This window comes from Lipotes vexillifer, unplaced genomic scaffold, assembly GCF_000442215.2.
Source record: "Lipotes vexillifer unplaced genomic scaffold, Lipotes_vexillifer_v1.1 scaffold208, whole genome shotgun sequence".
Taxonomy (NCBI): Eukaryota; Metazoa; Chordata; class Mammalia; order Artiodactyla; family Lipotidae; genus Lipotes; species Lipotes vexillifer.
The window spans coordinates 827,941-853,552 of NW_006785067.1; the positions used below are offsets into that span (position 1 = coordinate 827,941).

Here is a 25,612-nt window from a genome sequence, read left to right on the forward strand (position 1 = left end):
TTCCTGTGTCCCTGTTTATCAACAGCTGTATCTTTAAAGTCTGAGAGTTCAAAAGTAATGTTACAGTTTCTGAGTGTTTCTGATATCATTCCAGTCAGTGACATCACCATTTGCTGGCAAAAGCAATTAGCCAGTGAATTGCTTGATCTCAAATAGGCAGTACTTCCTGAAACTCTTACTAAGGGGAAGTCAGACACGTATATTTTTTAAACAGATGTTGGACTAAGTAGTAATCTAACTTGGCAATTTAGAAAATAAACAATTGGGACATTCCTGTCTGAAACAAAATGCTCAAGACAGGGGCATTCTTTTAAATAGAGAAGAGAGAGAGGCAGGAATTATCTACTATAGTTAACCATAATTATTTAGATTTTCTAGCGGGTTTTCTCAAACATTTAGTTTTAAATTTTTTAAAGTAAGGTTTATTGAGATATAATTTATATACAATAAAATTCACCCTCTTTAGATGTACAATTCTCTGTATTTTGACAAACCTACACAGTTGTGTTACTAACACATCGAGATTAGACTATTTCCATGACCCCAAAGAGTTCCCTCTTGCCCCTTTGTAGTCAGTCTTCTCTTCCCTCTAACTCCTTGCAAACACTGATCTACTTTCTGTCCTTATAGCTTTGCTTTTTCTAGAACATTAAATTTAAGGAATCAAATAGCACGTCGTCTTTTGTGTCTGGCTTCTTTCACTTTGCATAATGCTTTCGAGTTATCCGTGCTGTCACATGTATCAGTAATTCAGTCTTTTTTATTGTTGAGTAGGACTCTACTATATAGAAGCACAATTCATTTGTTGAGGACATTTGGATTGTTTTCAGTTTCAAGTGATTATGAATAAAGCTGCTGTAAGTTTTTGCACTTAGGTTTATGTTTTATTTTTTCTTGAGTAAAGACCTAGGAATGAGAGTGCTGGGTTCTATAGTAAGTGTATGTTTAACTGAATAAGAAACTGCCAAAATGTTTATCAGAATAACTGTTCCATTTTGCCATTTTACCTTTCCGACCAGTGATGTGTGAGAGACCCAGTTGCTTTGCATCCTTGACAGCACTTGGTTTTATCGGTTTTTTTCTTTTTGCAATTTTTTTCAGTTTTAGCAATTCTATTGGTGTGTAGTGGTATCTCATTTAATTTACATTTCCTTAATGACTAATGGTATTGAGACCTGCTTATTTGCCATAGTATTTCCTCTTTTGGTGTGGTGTCTGTTCAGATCTTTTGCCAATTTTTAAGAAAATGGATTGTTTGTTTTCCTGTTATTTAGTTGTGAGATTTTGTATATATTGGGTTGGCCATAAAGTTTGTTCGGTTTTAAGTAAAAATAAAAGACAAATTTTTAATTTTCACCAAAAATTTTATTGAACAATGTATTCACTAACTGAATGAACTTTTTGGCCAACTCAATATTCTGGATACATATCCTTTATGTGTTTTGTAAATATTTTCTCCCAGTCTATATAGTGGCTTTTCCTTTTGTTACAGGGTCATTTGAAGAGTAGAAGTTTTTAATTTTGATGAAGTCCAACTAATTTTTTTTTTTTTTTTTTTTTTTTTTTGCAGTATGTGGGCCTCTCACCGCTGTGGCCTCTCCCGTTGTGGAGCACAGGCTCCGGACGTGCAGGCTCAGCGGTCATGGCTCACGGGCCCAGCCGCTCCGCAGCACGCAGGATCCTCCCGGACCGGGGCACAAACCCGCGTCCCGTGCATACGGCAGGCGGACTCTGAACCACTGCGCCACCAGGGAAGCCCTAATTTTTTTTTATGCTGCAATTCTTCTTCTGAAAAATTTAGTTGTTAATGTAAATACTTCTTAATATTTAGAAATGTATATAAATATGAAAATGTTCAAGTTAAAGTAAATGAAAAAAATCTTTTTAAAATAATATGTAGGGCTTCCCTGGTGGCACAGTGGTTAAGAATCCGCCTGCCAATTCAGGGGACACAGGTTCGAGCCCTGGTCTGGGAAGATCTCAAATGCCGCAGAGAAACTAAGCCTGAGTGCCACAACTACTGAGCCTGCACTCTAAAGCCCGCGAACCACAATTACTGAAGCCTGCGTGCCTAGAGCCCATGCTCTGCAACAAGAGAAGCCAGTGTAATGAGAAGCCCGTGCACCGCAATGAAGAGTAGCCCCTGCTCGCCACAACTAAAGAAAGCCCAAGTGCAGCAATGAAGACACAACACAGCCAAAAAGAAGTTAAATAAATAAATAAATAATAAAAATAATATGTAAATTAAAAATGCAAAAAATTTAAAAAAACCCAACCCGATGTGTAGATAGGACATTTCTATTGTTTTGTTTTGTTTTGTTTTGTTTTTTTGCGGTACGCGGGCCTCTCACTGCTGTGGCCTCTCCCGTTGCGGAGAACAGGCTCCGGACGTGCAGGCTCAGCGGCCATGGCTCACGGGGCCAACCGCTCCGCGGCATGTGGGATCTTCCCGGACCGGGGCACAAACCTGCGTCCCCTGCATCGGCAGGCGGACTCTCAACCACTGTGCCACCAGGGAAGCCCTACACGTATTTTTTAATGTTAGATTTAGAATGGTAGATTTAAAAACTGACATTTTTATTAAGATGGGTACAGATTTTCACTTGCAGAAAGACAATAACTAAAATTATTGTTTTCATGTTGTTATTTATAACCTACAACATGTTTATTTGTATCATAAAATGCATAATGGTTTAAGATCAACAAGTGAATCACTGTAATATACGCTAAATGTTAATGTGACAAAAGGAGCTGGGCACCAAGTAGTCAAGCAGCAAGTGCATTGGTCCTCAAATTTTCCTTCCTAGTGAGAAGGGGGTGGGGGATTTATTCCTGGCTCCTTCCCCTTGCTGGGTGAGCCCAGAGGAAGTACTGCAGCATCTGAGCCCCCTCCTAAGCTCCAGGACCACAGCGGAGTCACTCCAGTGCCCTTGTCAGTTTCGTAGCTCCTACATCTGTAAAACGTTCTGAGGTAAAATGCCTCACTGTATGTGACTAACTTTGAGCTGTTTTGAAGAAAGTGCACTATTTAGGAAAACTACAGGTGGCTCTAAGACAATTGGCACACTGCTTGGGGAGCTTTTTTGATTTTTGAAATTACTCTCAACTACTACGTCCAGATTTATGTAGGAAGATCTATACCAGCAGCTTACAAATCGAACCAGAACACAAAAACTTAGCTCTTGTTTATCTGGCTGAAAAGCAAATGCGAAACATCAGAAGTGGTTTATATTTGAACAGAGGCCACTAGTGCTTTTCCCACTTTAGCTGCTTGAGGGGTAAGAGAATTAACGGAATGGTAGTAGAGAATTGTCCAAATAGAGAGGGAAAACCCAAGGGCCACTTGCTCTTATTACATTGAACAAATCCTCTCTCATTTAAAAACAATTAAGATGCTCTTCCTATAGTTGGGTATCTCACCATAGCTGGATGCACATGCCCTAGACTAAGGATGGAAAAGGCAGTCTCCGAGCTCTGGAGCCTCCATTCCATCCATGGTGTGGGTTTCAGGATCACTGGGGCCTTGCTCAACACCTCACTCTCTGCTTGGTCTTCTCCTCTGGACACACTGGCAGACTCCTCTTTCGTCAGCAGTTTTGCTATGCATGGATTTCTTTTAGATTTATACCAATTCTGTATGGTGTGAAGCCTTCTGAGTCCCCATTGATTTACCTAATTTATTCTGTAAGTTATATATAAGACATCCTGGGCTGAAAAGTCACTATTTTTCCTCCTTGGTTCCTATTTACCACATTCTAGATTCACTATTGAATTGACATGTTAACTTCCATTTCACTTACAAGTTGATGTTGTTGAAAATACACAAAAATTGTAAAGACTCCTGGACTATGCATAATTTAGGTTCTTAACTGTGATGTAAAAGTTGTCAGATATTTAGTGCTCTATGTCACAGGACAGAGACAAATGGGTAAAGTTCAATGGGGAAGATGCCCAAGTGACACACTTAATAAAAGTAAAATGTGTAAATGTAATACGGGAGCATATATTTAGAAGAAACTATAAGAGAAAAGAATTCCCTTGAATTACTATGACTTGCATCCAGTTTGAACTATTTTGCATCACAGAATGAAAATGAAAACAGGGAGAAATGTATTTTGATCCTTCACCCAAGGGTCTGGTAGCTGGAGCCCGTGATCCGCAACAAGAGAAGCCATGGCAATGAGAAACCCACGTGCAGCAATGAAGACCCAACGCAGCCAAAAATAAATAAATAAATTTGTAAAAAGAAAAAAAAAAGAAGAAAACTTAAAAACCAAACCAAAACAAAAAACAGAAAAAACAAACAAAAAAACAGTCTCCTGCTAGCAATGTCTAATATCCTCAAGTGACAGAATAGAGACCATGTAACAGGGTCTTCAACCAGCTTAGCACCCTCACCAAATCTGGATGTTTCACAGGAAATGTGTGCAGTTTTATTACAGAGTGCTTACACTTTCCGTAATCAACCTTTTTTGAGTGTTGTCTCCCCCCAAAACATATGTCTCTGGTGTTCAGGATCAAATGGTGAGGGAAAAAAAAGATGGAGGGGCTTCCCTGGTGGCGCAGTGGTTGAGAGTCCGCCTGCTGATGCAGGGGACACGGGTTCGTGCCCCGGTCCGGGAAGATCCCACATGCCGCGGAGTGGCTAGGCCCGTGAGCCATCGCCTCTGAGCCTGTGCGTCCGGGGCCCAAAAAAAAAAAAAAAAAAAAGGTGGAGTAGGAGGAACAGTCCAGGAAATAATAGGGCCACAGACCCCCATGAACATTTGATCTCATGCATCATGAATAGATGTGGAGAAATGTCTGAAACCTTTCTGTGTGAATAAACAAAGAGAGAAAGTAAAATAAATGGCTTATTTCCTAGTTTGGCACAAACTAAAAAAAAAATGTAAGGTTCACTGAGGAAAAAATATGGATTAGGAAAATAAAAAATTATTGCTAAAGTGAAAGTTTCCTATACTTTGTTTATACCATTTCAAAGATCAAGTTGATGCTATCTCACTGATTAAAATGGGAAAGGAACTCATGAGTTTATGGTTCTCCAGGAAGATTAATGCAATCATGAGACCTCTTTTTGACCAGATAAGAGGCAAAGTATGAATGATCAACCAGGGATACAACAAAGGGAAACAGAGATTTAAGAGCAAGAGATACTGATTATGTAGCCAGATACAATACAAAAGTGATATAAGATTCACTTAAAATTAAGAAGCAATCCATTGATAGATACTTTCTTTCCACTGAAGTTTCCCGAACGTTGTTAATGCTGCTGATGGTTAATTCAGCTCATGGCCTGCATCTATGGTACCTGGAATGCTAGACTATATCCTCTGGGAAGAAGGTGAACAAATGATGGCACCTCTAGTACCCAGTTGTGTGGGACAAACTGGGCATGCGCTGGCTTTGCATACTAAAGAGACCAAGCATAGACTCTAATTGTGGACAGTACCTCTGAGTCAAGGCTGAGCCATATGGAATTATTCTCAACCACCGAAAAGATCAAAATAGCTATAGTAACAGGAGAGGTAAAAATCGACTGAATAACAGTTGGCAAAAATAACTTGCCGAAGTAACAACAAAGGGAAAGAAAAATAATGAGACTTTTTAATTTTTTTTTTTTTTTTACATCTTGTACCCCAAATGAGAAAGAAAATGTTGCAACCGTTTACAACCTAGCTATCTTGGTTATAAAATAAGAAGCACAGTGAAGAAGTGAATCAATTGTGTGTTCTGGGACTTCATCAGGGATGAATCTATTTTTCTTCCTTACCTACTGTTGGGTGGAGTGTCTTTCACTGATCACACTTTTGACAGGGAAAAAGGAAATATCACTGATTAAATGCTGAAAAACAATTGTGGGTAATATCTCTTGTTACTATAAATAAAAGGGATTTTGTTGAAAAACAATTTTGGTTGAACTTTTAGAGTTCTGAAATCTTTTGTTCTCTGACTTATTTAAAAAATCACTTTAAGAAACTCCCCTTCCCCTAGGCTGAAGGCATATGGCTTCCTCCCTCCATCCCTCCATCTTTTCCCCCTTCCCCTTCCTCTTTTCCCCTCCCTATTTCTGTCCCTTTCTCTCTCTCACCCTTCCTTCCTTCTTCTTATGTATTTTCTCCCTTCTTCCTCCTTTTATCTTTCCTTATTTTCTTCCTTCCTTTCTTGTAGTGATTGTTTGCTGAGTCTCCATTTGCCTGGCACTGTGTCGGGTGCTGAAGACACAAAAGGGGCAAGACCCAATCCTGCCCCCATAGAGTTTACTTCCAAATGGAGAAGTTTCTGTTTTTCAACCTTGTTTGTGTAACTCTCATAAAATAACCATGATATGCACACAGCTTTTCTCTTCACACCACAGCCTGAAAGCCATCTCTAGCCCTGTACTTACAGCTATGGAAAACCGCTGAATGCTTTCATCGTCACAGTCCTGGATGACCTTTTTCAGTTGGTGGTTGTCATGGGACTCTCCATCAGTCACAATTACCATGACTTTTTTAACCCCTCTTCGGGCACCCCGGGCTTCAGTGAAAGCCTCTTTCCTGAAATAATCACAGACAAAAGAGCAGCAAATAAAACACCAGCCCAAGGTTAGGCAAAGTGATAAACAAAATGAAAACACTGCCAACTCCAGGTAGCCCAGGGCTTTCCCTCCAAGATCAACATTGTTGCCCATTGTTCAAGCTGGGAGGCATGATGCTCATTGTTTGTAATAGTTTAAGATTTATTCCAGATGATGGAGAGGTTACCATTTTGCCAGTCACCATAGATCCCATTAACAAAAGGCAGCAGTCTTTCATTCTTTGGAAACTTCAAAGGGAGAGTGTGACAAGCATACAGCAGATTTAGAGAAGGTCAGATTTTAAATACTTTCCCAGTCAATCCTTTTTCTGTAAACACTCCTTTTCTTGCTTGACAGGCCTCTTTCTTTCTGCTTTTGGCAGAGCTTTTGCTTTAGTCCTCACTCCCCCCACCTACTCTGACATTCACAGAACAGCTTGGTCATCCTGTAAGCTATGGAGGGGGCATGGGAGAAAACAGAGTATTTGTATGGCCGTGAGTGCTTGAGGGTGCACTTGGATGTGAGGTAAAAATTCAGACATAGGAATTAAAGACTGCAGATGGCAGTGGTCTGAGTCAGTGACAGAGTAGGCTTCTGTGGGGCAAGGAGGGTTTGGCATAGCTATGAAAGTCTGAACTAGGTTTTAGGACACAAGCTGCTGGGGGTGAGGTGGGAGGAGGTGGCATGGAGAGAAAGGAAAAATGCTATAACCTAACTTCAAAGAAAGGAATTTTGATTTAATTAAACAAGCATTTATGGAAAGAGATGGAAGATATGGGAAACTGACAATTTTTGTTTGTTTTGTACCTTCTGCATACACACACACACACACACACACACACACACACACACACACACTCAGGCACACTTTCCCTCCTCCATTACTTTCTTTTACTCAACTACTTTCCCCTCTGGAGCCTTGGAAAAGAAGAGTACATTTTACTTAGGACTGAAACAGTGAATGGATTTCATAATAATATTTTTTAGATTTTGGTGTAAAATGCAGCAATCATTGTGCTGAATAGTCCTTTTAAATATTTTACTTTGGTCATAAGGACAAACAGCTGCAGTTTAGATATACTGAAGAAACACCTGTCTTTCACCTTCCAACAGTTTGCCACAGTACACATTAGCTCTACTGTAGATATATAGTAAATGCACAGTAGTGGGTATTTTGTGAGCAGGGAGAGAGGATCCTTGTGATGTGAGCAAAGCGATTTTATCTGTGTTTATTTTTCCTTTAAAAGGACTAACAGCAAATATGACAAGATGTTAACAACTGTTGATTCTGTTTGATGTGTACATAAGATTTTGTTGTACTGTTTTTTACATTTTCAAATTTTCCCAAAATTTTCAAAAGAGAAAAAGAAACTATTTAAAAAAAATATATTGATCACTGGCAAACTGTGTGTCTCTGCCCTCTACACTACACAGATTCTCTGAGTTCTTTCTATGTACAGACAAAGGTGAAAAATAGATGTTAAAGGCTAGTCTTTAAATGAAGTTTGGACATGGATATGGTAAGATTTAATCCTTTTTACAGTTTTAATTCCTTAGAGGATCACCAAAACTTCCTAATTCTCTTGAAGATCAAGGTCATAACTAAATGAACATCAGCTGAAGGAGATGATTAAATGACCTTCCTTAAAGAAAATATGGTAGCTCTGAAACCACAGCTGGATTTCTATGGCAGAGCTCTTAAGTATACCCTTTCTGTCTCAAATATCTTCAGCAAATTGCCCTTGACCCCCAATTACCACCATCCAGTATTCTTTCTTTAAAATAAGCATTGACTTCCCTGCATATTTTTAAACATCAACATATCCCAGGAGAATCCCTTTCTTTGGGACAGGAGAATCCAGGCCTTAGGATTAAACACTGTGAAGCAATGAAAAGAAAGAAAATTTCGGATAGGGATAAGGGGACACAAAAATATTTTGAACTGGGAGACACTGAAAATGGAGGTAAAGGATTCTAAAAATTGAGAAATATTATTTGCAACTGGTCCTGCCTGAAAGGAATAAATAGCAATCAAACGTAAACTTAAACATGAAAAACTGATATAAGAAGAGTACTTAGGGCTTCCCTGGTGGCGCAGTGGTTGGGAGTCCGCCTGCCGATGCAGGGGACATGGGTTCGTACCCCGGTCCGGGAGGGTCCCACATGCCGCGGGGCGGCTAGGCCCGTGAGCCATGGCCGCTGAGCCTGAGCGTCCGGAGCCTGTGCCCCGCAACGGGAGAGGCCGCAACAGTGAGAGGCCCGCGTACCGCAAAAAAAAAAAAAAAAAAAAATGGAGAGTACTTAGTAATATCATTATGTAGTCTTATTTATATACAAAACTCAATAAACTCTGTGTCCTACAGCTAGACCCTCTGAAACACATAGGCAAAAACCATATAGGGACATGGTGTTTAGAGCGGTATTTATGCAGGAGCAAAAGCAGCCAGAATATTTCTTCAGTTACTTTTCAAAAATGAATATTCATCTTAAGCGGTTGCCTTTGGAAAACAAAGTTCCCTACAAGCTCAGAGCCTTCAAAGAACACTCTGATTTACTTCGAATGTGCGGTCATATTTAGTCAATTATTTAAGAATGCACACTCAGCACACCTAAACATGTGCACTTTTGTGCATGCAAATTGGTGATCTACGGGCAGGTAAATGTAAAATTACCCCATCTGTTTGTGGTTATTTTTCTCATGGGCCCCATATAACTAGAACCACATGCTTTTCTAACATTTATGAGTCTAAAGCTGCACATGAAATTTTAAATTTTTGGAAATCCAACCCATTCTTTGGAGTATCCATATTAACTGTTTCAGCCCCCTTAAAACACTGATCTTAGCAGGCAGGTGAAGTGAGGCCATGGAATCAGTTGAGTGTCCAGAAGTTCAAGGCACTTAAGAGAAGGATCCTTAACATTAGTCAAACTGACCATTAGATTTCCTGTGATTTTGGTATTGTTTAGTTTTTTCAGAAGCTATCATGAAGATTAAGGGGAGAAACAGCAAAAGATAAGAGCTGAGTGAGATCAGAAAAAATACAGAGAAGAGGAGCTGAACATTGTAAGAAAAGGACAGTTCTATAGGTTCTTATAGAATGAAATTCAACCACAGGGTGGGTTATGTGTGCTCCATGAAGGAAACTGCAGAAGGGAGGAAGGGAGGGATGTGAATTAGAGGGAATTTGGAGAAAGTAAGGAAGAAAGAGAGAGAACACGAATCATGAAATCCTTTCCACTTTTTTTTTTTTAAGATTTTTTTTTTTTGATGTGGACCATTTGTAAAGTCTTCATTGAACTTCCTACAATACTGCTTCTGTTTTATGCTTTGGTTCTTTTTTGGCTGTGAGGCATGTGGGAACCTGCACCCCCTGCATTGGAAGACAAAGTTCCAACCATTGGACCACCAGGGAAGTCCCTCCACTTCTTTTCAATCTTTTCACTGAAAATGATTTTAAATAAGACAACATTTAATTTGCCCTCTTAAAAACTCTTATTTGAGAGCTTCAATAACCCTAAATCCGTAAAATTTAAATCTGTAAAATGCTGTAAAATTATAGACATATTAGGGTATAGATATATATTGAGCAGAAGTGGACTGATATTAACCCATTTTTTTAGATTGAGATTCCTAGAAGCTGAAAACAAAGAATAAAAGGAAAAGATATTATCTAATATTATGTCTTAGTACCCAAGAATGTGATGCTGTAGACTACAGCGATTTTTTGGACTGATTCTCCATCAATCAAAGCCTTGGAATAAGAGGAAAGATAAGAAGAGTGATGAGATTGTAATATAGAAAAATTTGATCCTATAACTATTAGTTAAACAGTTGAATCTCTTTTCAACAAAATGGCTTTAAATATTGCTAAGGCAACTGTTCAATTAATACTCCAAAGGGCTAGATCATAAGCAGTAATTTTTGCACAGTCTTTTACTTTGGCTTATTTTGTTATCCATGTACCTTGCTGTGTCTATTCCAAGGGCTGTCATCGTCTGGCGGCCACCTCTCTGGACTATTTTATTTGCTGCAACAAGCACCTCTTCCGTTGACGAGTACTTATTGAGGTTGAACTCATGGGTTACATTTTCTCCATACTGTACAATTCCAACCTGAAATACCAAGCCACTGTGAGTTATCCATCTAGCAGACTTCCCTGTTTCAACTTTTTTGCGTTTAAACATATGCATCAGACGTAATAATACATATTAGTCTTTCAGATGAGTTTAAAACTCTATCAGTACACAAATGTTTCTACTTTGACAGTAATGATCACTGCCATTTGTGGACGCCAAAGAACACAAATGAAAGTGTTGTTATTAAACCTCTCAAAGGACTGGCTTATCTCTTCAACAGCGTTTACTGAATGACTCTGGTAAGCTTGGGGAGGGGGTAGAACATGAAACTGACATGGCCTCTGCCTTCATGGAGCTTCTAAACTAGAGGGAGAGAGAGATTAAACACAAGAATCATTTAAATACAGGTTCAATTGCAAACTGTGAAAAGGGCTGTAACAGAAAAGCTATTATTGGCAAGTATAACCTAGGAGCCTAATTTAAAGTGAAGGCTCAGGGAAGGCCTTTCAGAAGTGATATTTGAGACTTAAAAGACATGTGCTAGAAGGGTGGAGACCTGTTCAGATGGTGGCTGAGAGGGAGGATGGGGTCCACACAAAGGGAACTGTGTAAGTGAAGAAGCTGAGTTGGGAAAGTGGTAGGTGCTCTAAGAACAGAAAGAAAGTCAGTGAGTCTGGACCAAGCTAGGAGGGGAGAGTGGGGCAAGATGAAGTTGGAAGAATAAGCAGGGGATGTATCTGGCAAAGACACACATGTGCTTCTTGTTTTATGTAGCTCAGCTGTAGCATCATATCTCCTAAATCAGCCCTTCCCTCTCTTTTCTTGTTTTCTGTCTTCCCCCTCTTACTGCCATTCCCCTTTCATTCTTTGTTTCCTACAGGTTGGATAATGCAGGCAGCTAACTGCAGAGCCATCATGAAGTAAAATGACTTAGAAGGTTAAGTGCCACTGCTTCGATTTCCATTGCTCCATACCCTCTCCCACCCCTTGCCCATTTTCCTTATCCTTTTTCTACACCCTCCTCTGAAGGTTTGTGTGAACCAATAAACTAATCTATATCAAGAATTGTGCCTGAAGTTACTTTTTGTTTAACCTTCCTACCCCAAAATTAGGGACTCAGAGAATTCTTTACCCAAAGGAATGTCTTTTTAATGTAGGAGTTCTAGGCACTTCGTTTCTTAGGTAGGGGAAGTAATTTTAGAAAGGGCTGCTTTCTTTCCAGGCAGTTGTCTAGTTTGCCCATTGTTCAGCCAGTCCTATTTCCAAGTCTGATCCTATTTCCAAACGGCAAAAATGATCAGCATCTACCTTGTACCTCCCTTGATGTCACTGTTGTCAGAAATCTTTAGGCTTAATTATTTGTCTGATTTATAGATACATTTCTCCAGCTTGGTCCTTTTGGAAACCAAAAGCATACCCTGGCACTTGCAGAAACAAATAAGAGAACTCCCAATTAAACATAATCTTTATCGTCTCTGCGCTACCTTCTGGCGTATTCTAGACAACCTGGAGCAATTATGCCACCATGCCTGAATACTATCCTATATTTTTACTGCTTTTTTTAGCTTTCTTTCCTAACTTATTCAAATTATAGTAACAGAAATTAGTGTCACATTTTATAAATGAAGACGCTGAGTTAAAAAAAACCTCACTTTCCATAATGAAAGGGGCAGAAGTAGGCCTAGTCTAGGATGTGTATCCTTCACCTCTCTATTTTGTCTCAGTAAAAACTTACCTCACCCAAATCCCCTCATTTTCTTTCTTTTTTTTTTTCTAGTCATATTTTGTTTTTTAGGTGCTTGTGTTAAATCTTTATAGGTGTAAACTCACTTGTTACAGCACATAGAATTATGTTCCCACTTAAGTCTCCTCTTTTATTTTCAAATTAAAAATTTTTTCTTTTTTAAAAAAAATTGACATATAGCTGACTTCCCCTCATTTTCTAATCACCTCAGCTTTTGCTAAATGCTGCTGCCACTTCATGGCCACTCAATGAGTTCAGGTAGTTAGCTAGCCAACTGAGATACATTAGAAAATACGATAAAACAGACAAACAAACAAGTAAATAGATCATATTTTTTTTTAAAAGAAATAGAATATACGAATCCTTCCTTAGAATTGATGAATCAGATATAAGATAAATAAGAAATAATTAGAGAACATATACGAGTATAAGAGAAGGTACACCGTAAGCTGAATAAACACAAAATCTGCTCAATCCATGTCCAGGTTAGGTTTGCTCTTTGACTGTATCTTTCACCTAATATCTGTCACCATCTGTTCCAAGACCATGTGCTGTTATAATTGGAAAAAGACAATTATTAGTCTCCCATAACTCCAATTCAGGTTATTTCCTGGACAATTAAATGTTATGTACAGTTATCTGTTACTCTCTGAATAGATTTAAAATTCTTTTTCCAATGACCCTAACAGCTTTTAATTAGTTATCCAGGGAGACACTGAATAATTATTAAGGGAAACCATGTAGGTTTGACATTGTCTTTGTGTATATAAATGCTCAGGGTAAATAAAAGTAAAATCATTTTGTTACTTAGATAATCATTATACCTAATTTATGGTACCAAGGTGAATAAATGCTGCTGTAAAAGTTAATTGCTCATCCATTCAGGGTGTCTTACAGAGTTGGTTTTGTTTTTATTTCTCTTTGCTTAGATTTGATTAAGCAGGAGACTAAAGAACTTTGAAAACTGTCACTGCTGTCATTATTCTTGGACATTTTACTACCTGGATGAATCTATTGAACACCCTAGTCTCTCATTTCTTTGACTTCCTTGGCTTTAGTAATATTTTCCTCTAGTTTGCCTATGTCATCCACTTCCAAGGTCTTAGCCTTCACCTTGTCATCTGGAAAAATTGCAGCACCTCAATATGAATGTCAAGTGTTCTTCTCTCTGACCATTAACTTCAGCTCATTTACCTAGTATATCCAATTCATCAATTCCTTGACCACATTAAGATGTCTAATTAATTCACAGATCTTATCTTTTTTTTTTTGTACCTAGCCTAGATTCCATGATCCGTCACCATAATCATTTACTTGCAAACATTTAACTACTTTAACCTTTTTTTCCTCCATTAACTAACTTGGCTAACTTCCAACTCTGGTTAAGTCCAAATACCTCCTCCTCTGTGTATGATCCTATGACACTGAATTTTGTTAGACAAAAATCACATATCTTGTAGACAGGTCTCACTTTAAAGTTTTGCTCATGAATCCCAAATGCAGTTGCACATAGCACTGCCCAACAATCCTACTACTTTTTACTAATGAGTGTACTGTTCCCTTCGATCAAATTCTAGTGATAAGCTATTAACTCCTCAGGAAAAAAATAGCATCCATTTATACACTGGGAGGAGTTCACATGAGAAGAGATGGAAGTCATGCCAACTAAATAAGGCTGCTTTGTGATGTAACATTTACAACGTACTTTCCATATATCATAGAACATACTATGAACTGATTACTATGAATTGGATTATCTGGAAAAATTATCTTCACACCAGGAACAGCAGAAGATGTAACACCTTGGTACGTCAGAAATCAGTGCTTTATATCTTCTATCTATCTCTCTATCATCTCTCTCTCTTACTACTTAACATATCTCACTTTCATAAGCTTATTTTTTGTAAATGTTAGGATATAAGAGAACTTATAACTGCCTGTTCCCTTACCCTTTCTGTACACTTTGCTTCTAACAGCTCCACCTGAGACTTTCCCCAGATGACTGTCCTTGGACTGCTAGAGCTGCTTTGCCCCAATGTTCAAAGAGTCAGAAGTGCCTGGGACTTTTCTCCCTCTTCACCCCTTGCCCTGATCCATAGGTAATGCCTGAGTGCAGGAAAATGCAAAACCAGTCCCTTGACTTAACTTGGAGCCCCTTCCAGATCAGGCTGAGGCCTTGACTTCACCTGAACTCACATGCTTTCTTTTTTATTTTTAAAATTTTTTTGCGGTACGCAGGCCTCTCACTGTTGCAGCCTCTCCCATTGCGGAGCACAGTCTCCAGACACGCAGGCCCAGCGGCCATGGCTCACAGGCTTAGCTGCTCCGAGGCATGTGGGATCCTCCCGGACCGGGGCACGAACCCATGTCCCCTGCATCGGCAGGTGGACTCTCATCAACCACTGCGCCACAAGGGAAGCCCCTCACATGCTTTCTTGTCCTCTGTGGCTGCTCTGTTTTGTTCCCCAAAATCCCTTCCTATTTTCTTTTGGAAGCACTCCCTTCATGAATTGCTATCACTTGACTCCTCCTCTCAGAGTTTGCTTCTGGGGAACTGGATCTAAGGCAGCTATTATCTATGTTTCTTCATTCCTTCTCCAGCCCAGGCCAGGCATCATTGCCTCGAACCTGGACCACGGCAGTCACGGGTCTTTCCACTGCTGATCTCCCTCCCTCCATTTCCACTTCCTCAAATCCTTCTACATATTACTAGTAGATTAACTGTCTTTAAATTCTGCTTTTATCATGTGTCTTCCTTGTTCAAAAACTCCAATAACTCTTCATTGCCTACATCAAGGACTTTGAAATATACTTTAAAAGAGAATTGTACTTCTAATTCAAACAGAAAGTAGATAAAGCTTCAAGCTGCTTCTTGAAATACTAGGCCTATAGGTTAAAATTCAGTTTTTTCCTCCTGACTTTCAGCCACTCAACAGTCTGGCCCTACCTTCTTTATTCATCCTCATCTTCAGGACTCCTCAGGATGAACTCTATCCAGCCCAAATGCCCTTCCTTTTCCCTCCAACTAAGCTAAGTCTACCCATTCGGTAAGATTCAATTCGAGTTTCACTTTCTCTGCAGCTTTGTCCACCTAGTTGCCAAGCGTCCATACTGATCTTCCCCTTCTTCAAACTGTGAAGCAAACTTGTCTGTGCTGCTCCTGTGAGCCCTGCGTTCTTCTCAACTTTTGCATGCGTGCTTTATCTCCCAACTCCATTATAAGTTAGGAAGGGGCAAGCAGGGGTAAAGAGTACGGACTACATCATAGCTTCTGGTATTCTCTTATCCTGTACCACTGTTTTGCTTTGCTCACAGTTGACCCTCATACATTCTTACTAGATGACTATAACATTTCACATAGGCAAGTAGAAAACTGAGATAGTAGGGAAATAATGATAAACAGAAAAAGAGAGATATAAAGAAGTGTGGGAAATTAGAAGAGTGGGCAGTGGGAACTCACATCTCAGGAAAATGACATTCAGTGTAGGTCTCCGGCTGACACAGGGGTTCTTATTTCCTTAGGAACCAGATAGAATAAGGTCAGCTATGTCTTCCCCAGAAAAGGGTGCCATTTATTAATTTTCATCACAGGAGAATGCTCAAATCACAAAACATATGTAATGCTTTGCTGAGTACTGGTGAGACCCACTTTAGGAGAAATAGTTTCAGTCCCAGCTTAGTTTATAATTTAAGGCAGGTGAAACAGATTTGTTACTAGCATAATGGGTATACATGCATCTACAACCAAGTCAAATAAGTATGAGAATTAAATAATGAGATAAAAAGTGATGAACACACATGGTGAGGAAACAGGGGGAGAGAGAATCACAAGCACATTTATCGTCTCACTTGTAAGGCCCTCATGGAGGAAGGAGGATCCAGATTTCTGAACGAGCTACCCAGGTAAACAACAGACAGCAGAGTATGATAGTAGAATGGGGGGAAGCAAAGCAGGCTTGAGCCTGGAAAATCTGTCAAGGATGATCATTAAAGACATTTAAAGCATTCCAGAATTTGTGGAAAGATAAACAATCAATAACCACCATATTTGACTTGAAGTGGCCAATTGCATTGGAATAGTACAAGACCCAGAGGGTGGAGTTAAGTAGAGAGCTGGTGAGGAATAGTAAAGATGGAAAGATTCTAGGCATTTTTGCTAAATGCAAAAAAGTAGGCAGAGATGGCAGCTAAAAGGAGAAACTGGGTTAAATGTGGGCTTTCTTTAAGGGAGAATGGGTAGAGCAGCTTATGGCATCAGTAAAAGAGTAGATGAAGATAGTAACAGTAGATTCTTATAAAGGGGGGATAAACCACAGTAGAAAGAAAAGTTACTTTTCAGAGACAACTGTAAGGGACACATTTAGCTCCTGGGGAGATGCAGTTTGAACTTCTTGATTAAGTAGTTGTAATTACAACCTAAGTCCAAAGAGAAGTAAGAGCTGATTCACATTATAGCATAAACCAGGCACACACTGGCTGAGGATTCTGTTACATGAACAAGAGGTTTGTAACACTTAGAACTTTCCACTTAAACATAAAATTTGCAATCATGTTTCAGATAAGCCCCAAACTAATATTCCCTTACCCCTTTTCCAGGGAATACTAACTTTCTCAGTTGCTAGGTATGATTTTTTAAAAAGAGTCCATGATCAAATAATCTTGGAAAGCAATTGTTAATACAAAGTATAACAGTTTCTCTGTCTCTGTCTGTCTGCCTCCCTCTGCTATTTATATTAAGTAAAAAAATGCCACAAATTTCAAATGGAGCAAAAGAGCAAGGCTTTCTCTCACTCCTGCATTGCTCTACTCTGACTCATAAGTGGATTCTTTTGAAAGTGCTCCCGGAATCTTTAATATGAAAACATGCATTGTGAATCATGAACTGGAAGACCTGATGTATTTTATTTTTATTTAAGAGAATATTTTTTTGTAAGGAACATATTCAACACCTCAAACAACATAGCTTGGAAAACATTGCTTTATTCTAATATTGAGTTATCTACTCGTAAAGATCAATTAATTGTACTGCTTTATTCACCCTTGTTATATTTATGTCACACTGCCATGCATTGCAATTATCCAAATACAAGACTTTACTTCATTTCTAAGGTGGAAGATTTTCAGGATTAGGGACAAAGTATTAGAGTCTGTTATTTATATTGCTATCACATCTAGCATAATACTTGACCAACAAGATACTTCATAAATATCTGCTAAATTAAAATGAATTAATTATCCAAATGGCTTTTTCTCTTTTGAGGGTAGAAAAGAACAAGGAGGAAGGTGCGTGTGAGGAATATGGAAGGAATGATGCTGTTAGAAATCACAAAAATCACTAATTTTTTCTCATAAAACTTAAAGTCCCAACAGAATGACAAGGGAGTTTTAAAAAAAAGAGAAGTGTTTAAAATAGCTATCAAGTATACTGAGTCAAAGAATCATGAAGGAATGGAATTATTTCCTCATTTAGAATTATACGATTACCTTGTATTCTTAAGTTAGAGTTATAACACCAGTGCCTAAATTTTAATGCCCAAAATGAGCTAAGTTTCTGGGTTTTCATTCAACAACTAACATTATCCAATCAATAGCTTCTTTAGGGGTGTAATGACAGGGAAGCACAGTAAAGCTTTCTGTGTTTCTGTAGGATGCACAATTGCTTAATCTGATAAGAGCTCAGACTTTGCATCTGGTCATTTTATGTTTCCTTTTACCAAAGTAAGGTGCAAAAGCCCTGCCCTACAACATGCTTCTACTGCAATTAAGTGAGAGTATGAATGTGGTGGTAATACAGGCTGCAATCCAGATCAACTGTCAACACAAACCATTCAAGCCTGTGTTAGCTGAAACCTGGCTTAACCTTTGTCACTATGGAGAGGAATGAACAGGACTGGTTCACAGGTAGATGAAATGATTTCTCAGAAACACAAATAAAGTCGGTAAATTAAAGACATAGGTCCTGGGCTTCCCTGGTGGCACAGTGGTTAAGAATCCACCTGCCAGTGCAGGGGACATGGGTTTGAGCCCTGGTCTGGGAAGATCCCACATGCCGCGGAGCAACTAAGCCCGTGCACCACAACTACTGAGCCTGAGTGCCACAACTATTGAAGCCCGCGCGCCTAGAGCCCATGCTCCACAACAATAGAAGCCACAGCAATGAGAAGCCCGCGCACCGCAATGCAGAGTAGCCCCCGCTCACCACAACTAGAGAAAGCCCCTGCGCAGCAACAGAGACCCAATGCGACCAAAAATAAATAAATAAAATAAATAAATTTATTAGGAAAAAAAAGATGTAGGTCCTAAGAAAAGGATGTCTTTAGCTGGTCTCTTGCTTGATGGAAGATGCTGCAATGAAATTGACCCATGCTCAAAAATGTAAGGCTAGAAGATGTTAAAATGGGGAAGACTATGGGAGAAATCAGGACCAGGGGTGAATGGGGCTAGATGTGTTGAACACCTGCAAAGAAAAGCCTGAAACACAATGTAAAGGGGAATCTGGGGTGTCCCCCACAAACAAGTCCCTTCTAGCTCAATGACTTCATGAAGCAGAGTGAGAGACGGTGGTCAGTACAATAATGATTTTTAACACAAGGAGAAATTAAAAATTCCAGAAATTACATTTTTCCAACATAAATGAGTTGCCTCCTATGTGCTAGGCAATGCAGGAAACTCTGAACTGTATTCCATAAATAAAAGGATTAAGGCACAACGCTGTCATTGTGGAATTCACATTCCACCAGGAGAGACGCACTCACGAAACAAAAAGCGATGCCACTGAGGAATGAGAGCAGTGGACGAAGGGTGTGTAAATGCTGTGGGAATATGGAGGGGAAGGGATTTTTCTTGGGAAGGGTGGGGGGAATAACCACAGAAAAGGACAGAGAAAGTGATGCTTGAACTGAGTCTCAGAAGTTTACCTCGCACATGGGGCCTGGGGTGGAGAAAGGCCTTCCGGGCAGAGAGAATCACAAGAGCATAGAGCAACGTGTTCAGGGAAGGCCAGGGTAGGAGTGGCTACAGGGCAAGAAGTGAAGGAGGCAGGAGACAGTGGAATGACAGCCACTAGGTGATGAACATCTTCTAAGTCACTCGAGAGCTTGGGTATTATTCCACAGGCAAGGATAGGAGATTTTTATTCAGGGAAATTCCATGATCCAGACTCTACATGGGAAAAATAACTCAGATGAGTGATGAATGGAGGTAGAGGACAATGGAGACCAGGACGCTAGTGAGCAAGAAGATTCACCACATTCACAGCATCACTTTCAGAAACGACAGCCTGACTGACAAGGATATGGCTGCACAGCTCAGACAGGTTTCTTCTCAGACCTCCAAACAGTGAATAGTTTAGGCTATTAGCCTAACCTATTAGGAGCCTCATAGTTTAGGCTCCTAGGGAAATGGCCATAAAACGTGTCATAAAAAGAAAGATAAATAATATTCCTAAAATTTAATTAATTTCCCTCTTTCATTTTGCCTGGTTTAATACTATGCTATACTCTTGATAGGAACAGTCTAGACATTGTTCCATTAGTATATTTCACTTTTATATCAAGCCTCACAATTTACTGCTTTTATTTAGGGTAATGTACTTGTATATGGCATATTTATATCATTCTCATTTACTATTAAAAGCAATGCTATGTTTAGGTATTGAGGATCAATAAGACCTCCATAATGTTTATACCATCATATCTTTTATGGCAAGCTCAGAGTGTTTCAGGTTTGTTTTTATAGGTGTTTTTTTACAAAACAATTTTATAGCTTTTACTCTGTCTTGGGTAAAAAACTGGTTTGCAAAAGTTCCTTGACTGTTTGCAAAAAGTGTTAATGGAACCACACAGAAACATGGGAGAAACTTTGAGTAACTATTTAGGGTGAATGTTTTTGTCACTTGCATTGCATTTTCCTAATGTATACTAATTGTTATATGGAAACTTTAATGAAAGTTTTAAAATTTATTTTCCTTCCTTCCTTGCTTGCTTCCTTCCCCCTTCCTTTTTTTTTTGCTGTGGAAGTGAAAATTACTTCCAGAAACATTCCATATCTTTGAGACTCCTTTCCAATAATTGCAATTACTAAATGAAAAATCTGTGACTGCAGAGTAGGCCATAATATTTGATCTTTACCTTTTGTATCAAGTGAATAATTGTAATTAATATTGATATAACAAACAAGAACTCATGAGGTATAATTAGAATGTAAATTTTTTCTTTTTGGCCCATGATCCCTTTAAAACTTATTTAGGGTGAAATTCTTCTACTCTCACTGGATGGAAAGATAAATGTCTTATGACTTTTATTACTTTTAGTTTTAAAATGTCTGAATAAAAATAGCTCTATATTTTAATTTAGGTTGTACCACATGAAAGTGCTGTATTTGTAGGTCAAAAAAGGATCAAATAGCAACAATTTCATTTGGTTCAACCTAAACTAAAACAAAATCAATAAGACAAAATATCAAAGTTGATTTATAGTTAAATCTTCTCTCCTCCCCCTACTAAAGCTTATGGGAGGTGAGAAGCCTGTAGTTGAGGAAGGGGCATGACTGGCTGTTTCTGTGTTTCTCTGCCCCTCTTCTCTCAGATTGCTGACTATAATATCTGACATCTCCACCGATGGAGGGAGGGAAGATAAATACAGGGTACAGAAATTCGTACTTGACTGGTGCTGTCCTAAGATGGAATAGGTGCTAACAGGTGTTATCTTTCTGATGGGCTCTTTGGAGATCTCCCTTCACCTGCATCCCTGCCTGAGTGAATGCATCTCACTACTGTGGTCCCTAGGAATCAGGGATAGCTTCGGCTGTTCTGTGCAGAGGCCTCCACTTACTTCCAGGAAATTCTATGGACAGGAGCTAACTTGATTCCATAATGATCCATGGGAAACACATTCTTTGTACCGACAACTCTGGGTGTGAGGCCAATCCCACTGCCTTAACTCGCCCGTCAGCAGCCAGACAGCTATCTTGCCCTTTAGATATTTCAGGCAGGTGTCAGACACTCATCAATTGCATGTCCCAACTTTCATAGATACACACCAATCTCACTGTATGATCTCACTGAAGCCTTTCTCACTAGGCTCTTTCTACAGAGAAATCCACTTCACAAATCTGTCAACTTCATTCTTTTTTTTTTTTTTTTTAACATCTTTATTGGAGTATAATTGCTTTACAATGGTGTGTTAGTTTCTGCTTTATAACAGAGTGAATCAGTTATACATATACATATGTTCCCATATCTCTTCCCTCTTTGTCTCCCTCCCTCCCACCCTCCCTATCCCACCCCTCCAGGCAGCCACAAAGAACCGAGCCGGTATCCCTGTGCCATGCGGCTGCTTCCCACTGGCTATCTACCTTACGTTTGTTAGTATATATATGTCCATGTCTCTCTCTCGCCCTATCACAGCTCACCCTTCCCCCTCCCCATATCCTCAAGTCTGTTCTCCAGTAGGTCTGTGTCTTTATTCCCTTCTTGCCCCTAGGTTCTTCATGATATTTTTTTTCCTTAGATTCCATATATATGTGTTAGAATACGGTATTTGCCCTTCTCTCTCTGACTTACTTCACTCTGTATGACAGACTCTAGGTCTATCCACCTCATTACAAATAGCTCAATTTCGTTTCTTTTTATGGCTGAGTAATATTCCATTGTATATATGTGCCACATCTTCTTTATCCATTCATCCGACGACGGGCACTTAGGTTGTTTCCATCTCCGGGCTATTGTAAATAGAGCTGCAATGAACATTTTGGTACATGACTCTTTCTGAATTCTGGTTTCCTCAGGGTATATACCTAGTAGTGGGATTGCTGGGTCATATGGTAGTTCTATTTGTAGTTTTTTAAGGAACCTCCATACTGTTCTCCATAGTGGCTGAACCAATTCACATTCCCACCAGCAGTGCAAGAGTGTTCCCTTTTCTCCACACCCTCTCCAGCATTTATTGTTTCTAGATTTTTTGATGATGGCCATTCTGACTGGTGTGAGATGATATCTCATTGTAGTTTTGATTTGCATTTCTCTAATGATTAATGATGTGTCAACTTCATTCTTAATGCTTTTATATCCTTGATATGGGTGAGGAGTTTAAAGAGCCCTGTATCTAGCTCGTAACTTTCCATCTTCTGTGGGCAGTATCTCTTGAAATTCATTTTTATATTTAAGTAGGGGAAGGAAAAATTCCAGAAGTTAATTCTGCCAATCTTAGGGCAGGATTGGGTGCTTCAATTGAAAACAAACAAAAACAAAAGACAAAAAAAAACCTTATTTAAACTATGTTATCAATAAATCAGGAAAAAAAATGATTGTTAAAATAAACTGTCTATGTTTTTCGAGAGAATTACTGTAAGACCACATGAAAGAAAAGCATACATTTTAGTATGCATTTCTTTGAAGTGAAAGTATCTTTCCAAATTTCTATGAATGAATTTCTTGTCTGACTCCACTGAAGGAAGGTCAAATTTAAAGGGTATTTAAATGTGCTGTACATAAAACACTATTAAATACAGTTTGGCAAAAGTGATGGCTTAGTAAATGTCCTTTTCAATCCCTTTTGTTTAGAGAGTTACTTATGAAACTAGTCATTAATACAACTTAAACCAACACAGAAAAAGATTAGAAATTACTAAAGTATAAACACTAAAGCCTAACATATAAATAATATACTTAAAAGAATACTAAAATGCCAGTTATAGAAAATGTCTCATTAAATGTTCACCTATCAGAGAAAAATACAAAAATACATTCATTATGATACACACATTTATTCAACAGGTGCTCATTAAAGGGCCACTATGTCACAGCAAAGCACTGGGCTGGCCACTGACAAGGATAAAAAGAGATATAAAGGCTTCAGTCTTGAGGTCCCTGTAATCTGGACGGTGCAGCAAAGCACAGACACACACACCACACACATCAATTTAATAATGCATTTAATCCACTGTTTCTCAAATTTAACCTTTTTAAGAATCATGTGGGTTGCTTACTTAAAATGCAGGCTCTGTAGCCCCACCCTCAGAGATTCTGATTCTTAAAGTCTGGGGTACAGTCCAAGTACCTCTGGGATTCAGAAGCAGGAATTCCACGAGCCACATCTGGAGAAACACTGCTTTTTAAAGAGGCTCCATGAAGGCAGTGGCCACATCTGTCTATTCTCCACAATTACCCAAGCCCTCACACAGAGCCTGGTACATAGTAAATCCTCAGGAAAAACAAGTGAATAAATGAATGAATGAGTCTGGCTAAGCTCCATAATGAATGACACAAGCAAAATGTGACATAAAAACTCAGCAATTTAAGCAGCTCCTCTGCAGATGCTACAAATGACTCAGTGCACAGGGCTGCATTCTGAAACCTTCCTCTTTGAGGAATGGGGTCATGGAACCAAGGAAATGTGACCTGACTCTTCTCAGAGTAAGTTTGTGTCCCTCTCATTCACTGGCAGCATCTAGACCCCAGGGATCGTCCCCATTCCTCTGAATAGAGCCACTGTTTCCTCCCAGAAAGACATAAAACTCCATGAAGGCCACTCTGGAAGGCTGGAATTCCACTGGTGCTGGACAGAATAGCTCCTCTATTGGGACTCTCACTACTGAAATGTAAAATTAATTATAGTTCTCATAGATGGAAACATCAAAACTGCAGCAGAATGGGTTGAGTATACAAGCAATTGATTGTTAGCTATTTCTTTGCAAAACTGAGCCACGGGCATAGATCTCCACTGAAGCAGTGATTATTCCTCTAAAACAGCCTTGTAGGTTTGCTTCCTGAAGCTGTGGAGAAACTTCAAACATGTCACAGCTGCACTAATTTCCACAAATAGCTACAAAAACATTAATTTTTATAGTGTAATAGATAAATTTAAAAGTAAAATCAAATATTCAGATGACTATAAAAGAAAACACATTTTAAAATATTCCAAGACTGTCATTAGCTTTGGAAAGAAAGGATTGGATAAGGAGGTAAAATGGGGTGGATAAAACAGGTGGAAGGGAGGAAAACTCACTGTGGGGAACGTGTTGAGAGAGGGGAGACCTGTGATCAGCAGTTTGAATTTAGGTATGTCAGTGCAGGCAACAGAGCACCAAGAGTCCAGGCCTGCTTCCAACCAGGGGGCTGGCCGAGGAGGCACAGGGACAAAGGACTAGAGACCACAGTTTAGGGACATCAGAGGCACCTGCTCTGAAACTTCTCTAGAAGTAGAGGTCTCAGAAAGGAAAGACAGCTGCACTGCAGTTGGAGAGCTGTGTGTTCAAATCTGCCATCAACAAGCAAGAGACCCTGCACAAGTCACTTAGCTTCTCAGGTCCCCTCCATCAACTGAGATTTGGGGCTAAATGACCTCTAAGACCCCTTCCAGCTATAATTTTATGGCTCTATGAAATCTTATTGACCAAGGAGAGAAAGGATAAGGGAAGAGAGGAAAGGAAGAAGGGAGAGAAGTTCTCAGAAGGGAAATAAAGGGGTCCATGTGGAACACGTATTGTACAAAAAGGAGGAGCAGGTCACCATTCTGAGTGGTCTTCTAAAGGATGCAGGCCACCTGATGCCCTGTGGCAAGAAGGATAATATCCTCTCCAAACTTCCAGCAATCCACTTGGGAAGATGACTGCAGATAAGAAGCTTGCATCGAGGAAAACTTACATTTTGTGATATGGTTATAAGAAAAGTGCAATTTCCTATAATAATTTTACTCTGATTTCAAGAAGTTCCCTATTGTCCACTGGGATATACACAACATTACCCCTCACCTAGCTCTCTAAAGAGATCCATTCAACCTTGGAATACAGCCATATGACATTTCACTTTGAAGTTTGAGTTCTAATTTGCAATTTTCAACTACCATCCTTTTGGGAAAATGTATGATATATATATATATATATATATATTATAAAATATATAATATATGTTTTAAATATGTGTTATATAAATATATATTATAAAATAAAATTATGTTATATATTTAAAATAAACATAAAGGTATAAAAATATATATACACACAGATACAAAAATATAAAATATATATACACAGATACATGTATGTATATGTACATATGCATGAATGTAATATATGTATGTGTGTGTATACATAGGTATACACACACATACATATATGTGTATATAGATGTGTGTGTCTATTTATATCCCAATTTTTTTTTTTTTTTTTTGCAGTATGCGGGCCTCTCACTGTTGTGGCCTCTCCCGTTGCGGAGCAGAGGCTCCGGACGCGCAGGC

The 25,612-nt window shown here is 39.1% G+C and overlaps 1 protein-coding gene across 2 annotated transcripts in view; it reads right to left on the minus strand.

Moving 5' to 3' along the window:
• ITGA1 (integrin subunit alpha 1) overlaps positions 1–25,612 on the minus strand; it is a 175,360-nt gene that overhangs the window by 60,546 nt on the left and 89,202 nt on the right. For both annotated transcript variants that reach the window (XM_007457201.1, XM_007457202.1), the window contains 2 exons: positions 10,521–10,669; positions 6,386–6,536 (listed from right to left, as the gene is read on the minus strand). In XM_007457201.1, the coding sequence (XP_007457263.1) occupies positions 6,386–6,536; positions 10,521–10,669 (300 nt within the window). The remainder of the gene's footprint in view (positions 1–6,385; positions 6,537–10,520; positions 10,670–25,612) is intronic.